The sequence below is a fragment of the Peromyscus eremicus genome, chromosome 6 (genome assembly GCF_949786415.1).
Source record: "Peromyscus eremicus chromosome 6, PerEre_H2_v1, whole genome shotgun sequence".
In the NCBI taxonomy this organism is placed as follows: Eukaryota; Metazoa; Chordata; class Mammalia; order Rodentia; family Cricetidae; genus Peromyscus; species Peromyscus eremicus.
Window position 1 is genome coordinate 104,842,887 of NC_081421.1, and position 9,313 is coordinate 104,852,199.

A 9,313-nucleotide genomic window follows, 5' to 3' on the forward strand; every position below is an offset into this window, starting at 1 on the left:
TATTTTATTTATTTACTTATTTGTTTGTTTATTTAACGTGAATGAGTGTTTGCTTGCATTATATATATAAACCACATACATGCCTGGTGCTCACAGAGGCCTGAAGAGGTCATTAGCTTCCCTGGAACTGGAGTTACTGATAGTTATGAGCTTCATGTGGGTTCTGGGGACCAAACCCAGGTATTTTGCAAAAGCAGCAAGCATATTTAATTATTGAGGCATCCCTCTATTTCTTCTTGTATTTCTCGATTAGCAGTGAATTTTATTGTTAAATTGGAAATTTAAGGATAAGAATTAAGGTGAATTAAGAAGAATACCTTGATTATTATCAGCCAAATAAGTAGCAAACAAGTTTATTTACTGGGCACTTATGTAAGTATCTGGAGACATTTATGTTGTTAAGAATTAATATTTTTTCCTGAGAAACTGCACCCAAAGCAATTAATTCAGCATAGTATGTGGAGCTCAAAATATTACTTTTACTTTACTGTTTGCAAGGTTACAGGTCATATTGGGATGTTATAAATACTGTAAGGTTGCAAAATTATAAGTAGTACGGGAGCAATAAGTCATAAGAAAAGTGAAATTCAGTACAACAAGGGTTAAAAAGAAAACGAACATTTAATTAGTACCTGCAGAGAATACTACAGAAATTTCTCTAATTCATCCTTGGCAACTCTTGTAGGGGCAGATAGATTTTAATGTTTCTATGTGCTACAGAAGTTGTGATATAATGCCTGGCAATTAGCATAAGCTTGAAGCCAAATAGCTGGAAAAACATGTTCCAGGACATTGCAGATCAAATCATATTTCTATAAAAGGAATCTGCTGGATGTTCCATCAGTGGAACATCAAGCATCAAAGGAGAGTTTAATGGATTTCAGTCATCATCTAAACACAGACTCCTTCAGCCAAGTTCATGTGCATTGTTAATCACATGCTACAAACCTGGTAGGGGAAAGTGGGGCAGAAGTATCACATGAGATGTTTTCCTTTTTCTGACATTCGAATTGCAACATTTGATATTTGGGAATTACTAAGAAAAAGTGGCTGCTTAGAGCAGTTCTTCTAGGGGAACTGTGTGCTTTTAAGGGAGGTAGACACCAGTAGAAGGGCTCCGAAGGCAGCGAGTGCTTGGTCAGTCTACTGAACTCCTTGCTTTGGCCGCCACTTAAAATTAGCAGAAGAGCTGAAGTAATGACTCAGTGGTTAAGAGTACCTGTTGTTCTCACAAAGCACCTTTGTTGTTGTTTGTTTTTGCTGTTTTTTTGGGACCCACCACCCAGCTCCCAAATAAATCACACATGGAGGCTTATTCTTACTTATAAATGCCTGGCCTTAGCTTGGCTTATTTCTTGCCAGCTTTCTTTAGCTTTGAATTATCCCATGTACCTTTTGCCTCTGGGCTTTTCCCATTCTCTTACTTCTGTAAATCTTACTCTTAGTCTGTGGCTGGCTATGCAGCTAGATGGCTGGCCCCTGAAGTCTTCCTCCTTCTCTGACTCCTTCCTTTTATAGAAATATGATTTGATCTGCAATATCCTGGAATCTAAACTTAGAAATAGCCTTTGGGAATAGTCAGAAACTTGATAAAGGAAATTATAAAACTCTACATGATAGTATCACAGAATGACTCAAAGAAACAGACAGATGTACCTTGAAAAATAAGACTAATGTTTTAAAAGAAGTCAATTCTGTTTAGGTTTGTTCTATCTGCATTATGACACCAATAATGAAAAAAAACCAACCTCCATTTCATGTGAATATTGTAAAGAACCTGGCAAAGCATTCCATTTTTAAAATTTTTATTAATTAATTAATTAATTTATTTATTTATTTATTAGGGTGCAAAGTATTTTATTTTTAAACTTCTAAAGTTTGAACACAAGAGAGCCTAGTTTAGATGAGTTTCCAAGCTGAATGCACTTGCATGGAGCTCAGTTTCTGGCTGACAAACAGTTCCTAACACCCTAGGTGGGCGCCTACGTTCTGATCTGTGAGTGTGAGCTGACCAGCATCCGCTGGTAACGTCCCTTTTTTTCCTTGATAAGGGCTTAACAAACATTAGGCATTGTTTTAGTCTTACACAGCCAGTGCTGTTCCAGATGTCTCCTGGGAGGCATACACCTTGTACAGAAAGCCGTCTTCAACCTTCTCACTCTCGTACACTTCAGAAATGGGTGTGGACACACTCACCGTGCTGTGCCCGTTCACCAGGAGGAAGAAAGCTTGATTGGCGGTAAACTGTAAGCGCCTTCTAATTATCTTGATGAGCTCGCTCATGTTCACATGATCAGGTACAAGGAACTTGGTTTTGTCCAGGACAGGCAGTTGCTTCTCACCCTTGGATCGCTCTATCATCACTGGGATCTTCGTGCGGTGCTGCTCCCGTATGGGCCGGACATCTTCCACTCTTTGTTCAAAGCTGCGGCCCTGCTTGAAGGTCTTCTCGGACATGGCGCGGGAGTCCTGGGTCGGAGGCTCTGCATTCCAAATTTTACTTTGAAGAATTTATATCGTATACGAGCAGCTGGAAGAAAATTAAAAATCAAAAATACTAAGAAGGAACATTGCTTTAGCTGATGTGAGGATGTGCTGTAAAATGGGTTAAATGAAAACCATATGATGCTGAGTCAGGGTATCGAGCCCCAGAACCAACTGTGTTCAGGGATTTAAAGTCCAGGAAAACACTGGCTTGATGTTTTTTTTTCTAAGTAGCATGTTCAACACATTCATGAAACAATATCCTGTGTGCAACCATTTGAGAGGAAAAGACATTCCTATAATGTTCTTATTTTTATTTATCTGTTTTTTTATTTAAAGTTTTATGCAGTGTACATTTTTTGTGTATAAGCATAAATATTTTTTTTTAATTTTTGAAAGTAGATGATAATAACAGCACTTTCTCTCTTTACTTTCAAAACTCCCTCCAACCCTACTCATGCACCCCACCTTGCTGTCTCTAAAACTCATGGTGTCTGTTTCTTTAAATTTCATATATATATTTATAAATACATAAATAACAACTTGCTCAGTCCTTATAATGTTACTTGTATGTATATAATTTCAACTCTGACCTCTTAGTACTGGATAACCAGTTGGGGACACTCTTCCCTGGCAAAAACTATTTCTCCTGTTCCCGGCATTTCCTAGTGGCCTATAATTCTTTGTCCAGGGTTGAGGCCTCATAAGCATGTTATGCTTATTATAACCCTTTCATGTTAGCATGTCTATTGATGTTGTCCTTGTTCAGGTCATGTCTAGGCAGCCATGTTAGGGAGTCTTCCTGTGGTAGCTTCCCTGACATTTCTAGGAGAGGATCTCATAGCAAACGTCTTATTCCTCTGACTCTTACTCTTCCCACCCCCTCTTCTGTGATAGTCTCTGAGCCTTGTAGATGTATCAGATAAGAAAAGACTTTTAGGGAAAGGAATACTAGGGTAATCTCTTTGTGAGTTCATCCAGGCATCTTCTTAATTAATATGAATATTGATTCATTTCTAATTAATTAATGACATGTATATGAGAAGTTTTTACAGACTTGTGGTGAAGTTAGTTCTTTCTGTGTAACAGTTTATGTTTTCTTTTTTTAGTGATTCTGTAATTTGTTTCTTTTTGCTCTTATGAACTTAAATCGCTTTGCAATATATTCTACATTTTTATATGAAATGTGGGCACTAGGCAAATAATTTATGACAGCTTGGGTACAAAGTGGCTCCTGCATTTATGAAAGAAGGAATGTGGGATTAGTTAGAAAGAGTTACACACATGCTGCAGAAAGAGGAGGACCATGTGCCCTGATTCTCTTATACCATGTTACTATCTGTGGAGAAGAACAAAGATGCAGTATTTCATTAAGATGTGTTAAGTGGAAAGTAGTGTCCTTGTGGCTCTTTTCCACCTACAAGCAAACCTGTATAGTTTCTGAGACAGTTAAAGTAATAGGAAACAAGACTTTGAAGCACAGATAGAAAGATGTACAGGTATAGGTGATGCTGTAATTAAAAATACCTGGGATGACTAACTGCCTTTACTGATCATATAGACGCATTTCCCTCCAGGATTTCTATAGGGACTGTTTTTCCTCTAATCCACTACAATTCGGATTTTTAGAGTTGGAAGGTATCCTCTACAGCATGCATACAGAATGTATGCACAATCCAGTACATTATGGGCCAGACAACTTGTCTTTTGAAGTTACTTCAAAATCTCTACAAATCCAAGATTCATGTTTAACACTTGTATTTCTTCACTGAGATTTTTTTTTTAACCACTGAATGTTATTCATTTTTGTGTTTTTTTAATATTTGTGTGTGTGTGTGTGTGTGTGTGTGTGTGTGTGTGTGTGTGTGTGAGAGAGAGAGAGAGAGAGAGAGAGAGAGAGAGAGAGAGAGAGAGAGAGAGAGCATGCACATAGGGCGTGCTTATGAAGGACAACTTGCAGGAGTAACTCTTTTCTCCTTCTACCATGTGGGTTATGTGGCTCACACTCAGGTCTTCTGGTTTGGTGTACACATCTTTACCCACTCAACCATATCACCAGCTTGTGAATTATACCTCTGCCAGTTTTTGTGGTGGGCAGCAGATAGACTTCAATTTTCTGTGGGCTGTCAAGCTTTTGAAGGTGTTATTTTTGTTACAGCTGATGGGGGGGGTGTTCTTTGAGAACCTCAGGGACGATGATGTTACAAGTATGTCACCAGTCAGTGTGCTGAGGGATCTTCTGCTCTGCCTGGACAGGCATAACGGGAGGGGTTCAGAAACACTGCAAATGCTGGTTTCCAGTCTTTCATTTTCCTTATTGTCTGGCAGCAATGAGTGGTGGTATTAGGCAGGAAGAAGTCACAGCAGCCTGCACCCTCTGATACTACAGTCCCTGCTCAAGCCTTGGGTATCTGGATCATTACTGGGTTTGTAGTCCCTGTGAGGGTCTCAGCTTATCAGGACCTTTCCATAGGAGTCACACACTCTGCATCTCCACAGAGGCTGATGGTACTTGTCAAGGCACCTTGGTCCTTGTCGATGGTGGTTGTTACAGCTTGCAGCCCTGGATCTGAAGCTGCTGACCCCAAAGAACTGGTTAAAAAAACCTCTAGGAAGTGATGTTAGAGAGCAACTTTGCTCTATGGAGTTTGCATATGGTTTACAGAGAAGGATAAATGCTTTGCTAGGTGGTAAAGTCTTGGATTGGGGTTTCCCAGCATGCTAGAGAACCCTGATGAACCCTCTACCTGGTCAAAAATATGTCGTAGATTTGCTCAGTTGTTTGACAGGATATGTTCTAACACAATTTAAGCTTATCAGCCTTCAAATATCTTTTAAATGGTAAGTATCTTTATAAATGAGCCCGTTTATCTTGGATGACTGAATAGGGAAGTGTTGCATGCCTAATTCAGCTGGACTGAAATGTGCATCTTTTTGTGATGGGATTAACATTTAGATACTCTGCCAGTTGTGTATATGATGGTGTTCTTGGATCTTAGAGCCCATAGAATTCTCCAGTTTTGTGGGATAGGTAGACTTTGCGCTGCATTTATAAGCAAACTAGTAGCAGATCTGGTTTTCTCTAGATTGTCATCTATTTGTTAATGTGAACTGCTGGTAAAAAGAGTGAAGGTGGGTGTGTGCTGTATGTGTATGTTTGTGTGTGTGTATTGTCTCTGTGTCTTTCTGTTTGTAGGGATAATTTTCCCTGTCAGATATGGCTGGTTGCTTTGTTGGGCTTCATACATTTTCTTATAGAAAATGTTTATTAGGTTTTTAATTTTTTTCTGTTTTCCCAAATGCATTAGCTATGTTTTCCTGTGTGTCAGAATGCCTTCTCTCTTGAGCATGGCTGACAAGACAATCTCCTTTTCGATGCAACCCAGTGCCTGAAGAGAAAATATTTTGGTTATTATTTATGTGAGGAATCATGGGGATTACTCTTATAAAGGAAGTTTAACATTTTTACTAATGAGTTTTGATCACAATAAAAACTTGTCTGAGTCCAGTGCTTTCCTCTGAAATCTGTTTTTAGTATGTGTATTTAGCTTTACATTGGAGTTTATTTTTTTCACCGTCATAATGTGAGTTGATGATAGATGGAGTGGTAGAGTTTATAGATAAGGATCATTCTTGCAGTTTTGATTTTAATCTAGCTGAAGTGTTTTGTTTATGTGTATTATGTGGCTGCAGGAGTTTATGTGTGTTACTTGCATGTAGGTGCACTCATAGGTCAGAGGGCATTGGGGTCCCTAGAACTGGAGTTACAATCTATTGTGAGCCCCTGATGTGGGTGCTTAGAACTGAAACCTGGTTCTCTGCAAGAGCAATAAGCACTCTAAAACACCAAGCCATCTCTTAATCATTGTAAGAAGGGCTGTGGATGTAGCTCGGTGGTGAAGTGCTTACCTGCACACATGAGACCCGGAGTTTGATGTCATCCAGCCCCTTAGAATTACTGTGAGAGCAAGGGCTAGACTGTTTCTCCATGTTTCCCCACAATGTGCTAATTTATAAACCAAAGGTCTTAGACAGACACAAGTAAAATGCAAGTAAAGAAATAACTGGTGTATTTTAATTACATTTTACTTCAGAAATAAAACGTTTCTTTTTAAAATAAAAGTTTACTGGCTAATATTCAACGTATAAACTGATGGGTTTTATTAAGACTTCATTATGCAAATATGTCTATATTTGACTATATTTACCACTACAATTTCTCTCTCCTTCTATAGTTTGAATAAAAATGGCCCCTATAAGCCCATAGGGAGTGGCACTATTAGGAGGTGTGGCCTTGTTGGAATAGGTGTGTCCTTGTTAGAGGAAGTATGTCACTGTCTGTGGGCTTTGAGGTTTCAGATGCTCAAGTCAGGCCCAGTATGACTCACTGTCTCCTCTTGCTGCCTGCAGATCAAGATGCAGAACTCTGAGCTACCTCTCCAGCACCATGTCTGCCAGTACACCATCATGCTTCTTACCATGATGATAATGGACTAAACCTCTGAACTGTAAGTCTGCCCAAAGTAATTGTTTTCCTTTATAAGAGTTTTTGTGGTCAAGGTGTTTCTTCACAGCAATAGAAACCCTAACTAAGACACCCACCATTAACATTTATTCACTCAGTCTGGCTTTAATTTTCAGTGTGTGTGTGTATAATTCTGGATTCACAGAAGAGAGAACATGCACAACGTTTGTCTTTCTGAGTCTCATTTATCTCACTTAATATGATGAGTGCCCGTTGTGTACATTTTCCTATTTATGGCTGTATAAAATTCCCTTGTGTATATACACCACATTTTCTTTACCTGTTCACAAGTTGATGGACACCAGGGCTGATTTCATAATTTAACTATTGAGAGTAGTGCTGCAGTAAACATCAGCAGTGTATAAAGGTACCCTGTCCCTGCACCCTCATTGGCATTTGTTTTCCTAATGATAGCCATTCTGGCTGGGAACTTAATGCCGTGTTAACATTTTTTTCATGCTTGTTGGCCATTTGTACTTTATCTTTTGAGAACTGTCTGTTCACTTCCTTCACCCATTTATTGGCTGGATATTTGGTTTCTTCATATTGTTTTGAGTCCTCTGGCATATGTATATTTGGCAAAGTCTTTTCTCCCATTCTGTAGGCTGTCCTGAACTCTTGCTATCCTTTATAGATGACCATCACTTGTGCTTTAGTTTGAAGTATTTTCCTTGTGTTTTCTTTCAGCAGTTCAGTTTCATGTTCAACTGTCAACTTGACATTTCCTAGAACCACCTGAGAAGAGGATCTTAATGAAGAATTATCTAGATCAGTCTGGCCTGTGGGCATGTCTATGGGATATTGTCTTGATTGTTAACTGATGTGAGAAAAGCCAGTCTATCACAGGAGCACTGTTCCCTAGCCAGTGTGTCCTGAACAGTATGAGAGAGAGGATAAAGTTAGCTGAGATCAAGCAAGCAAGCAATGGTCCATGCATGTATTCTCTCTCTGTTTTGGACTGTGGAAGTAGTGCCACAAGAGCTCTTGACTTCACTGAAATAATGGACTATAACCTAGAACTGTCAGCCAGATAAATCCTTCTTCCCCTCTGTTGCTTTTTGCTCAGACTTTATCTCAACAACAGAAATGAAGGCAGGACACATGCATATCTTGCATTAATATGTTTCATCCATTTTGTGTTGGTTTTTATAATGGTAAGCAATATGGATCTAGACTCATACTTCTCCATAGAATATCAATTTCGATATCCTGTTATATATTATCAGTGTTATAAGATGTAAATTTTTTTCTGGTATAATCATCAGAATCTTTCAAATATTGAATCATATCATGTACAAATAGGGATAATTTAAAATCTTCCTTTCCAACTTGTATCATTTTCATTTTATTCTTTATCTTATTTCTCTAGCGAAGATTTTAAGCAGTAAATTAAAAAAGAGTGAAGAAAGTAGACACTCTTGTTTTCCGATTTTAGTGGGAACACTTTGAATTTCTCTCCATTAAGTGTATGAGGTACATTTCTTCTATTCTTGGTCTTGTCAGGGCTTTTATCATGAAGAGATGTTAGACTTTGTCATAGACCTTTACTGTATCTGTTGCTAGGATCATATGATTTCTGATTTTGAGTCTTCTTATTTGAAGAATTCATTTGTAGCTTTACACCAATTGGTCCATTTTTGTATCCATGGAAGGCTGTCAACTTGATTATAGTGAATGAACTCTTTGCTGTACAGTTGAATTGGGTTTGCTAGTAGTATGTATGTATGTATGTATGTACGTACGTACGTACGTATGTATGTATGTATGTATGTATGTATGCATGTATTTTTGAGATAAGGTTTCTTTATGTAGCTCTTGATAGCCTAGAGTTCTCTATGTAGACCATGATGGTCTTTAACTCACAGAGATCCACATTCCTTCCCCCGCCTCCAAATGTTGGGATTAGAGGCATGCACCACCATGCATGGCTACCATCATTTAAAAAATTAATCTATTTTATGTGTGTGAGTGCTTTGCCTGTGTTATGCTTTTGCCTCATGTATGTGCCTGGTACCTGTAGAGGCCAGAAGAAGGCATTAGATTCCCATAGGACTAGAGTTACAAACAGCTGTGAGCCACCATGTAGGTGCTGACAACAAAACCCGGGTCCTCTGGAAGAGCAGGCAGTGCAAGAGCCATTCCTTAATCACTGAGCCCTATGCCAGTATTTTTAAAAAAGAATTTTGTGTTCATTTTTATTAAGAAGAAAGGATTGGGGCTGGAGAGATGGCTCAGAGGTTAAGAGTAATGACTGATCTTACAGAGGTCCTGAGTTCAATTCCCAGCAACCACATGGTGGCTCAC

At 38.7% G+C, this 9,313-nt stretch overlaps 1 protein-coding gene across 1 annotated transcript; it reads right to left on the reverse strand.

The window, feature by feature from the left end:
• Positions 1-1,838: 1,838 nt before the first annotated feature.
• On the reverse strand, positions 1,839-2,457 carry LOC131913865 (microtubule-associated proteins 1A/1B light chain 3B-like). The gene has a single exon (XM_059266619.1). It carries the CDS (start codon positions 2,455-2,457, stop codon positions 2,083-2,085), a length of 375 nt encoding a protein of 124 aa, XP_059122602.1. The 3' UTR covers positions 1,839-2,082.
• Between the last annotated feature and the right edge of the window lie 6,856 nt (positions 2,458-9,313).

Bases quoted from the DNA above. Each gene is read 5' to 3' on its own strand.
- LOC131913865 (XM_059266619.1), bottom strand. From the start codon at position 2,457: ATGTCCGAGAAGACCTTCAAGCAGGGCCGCAGCTTTGAACAAAGAGTG.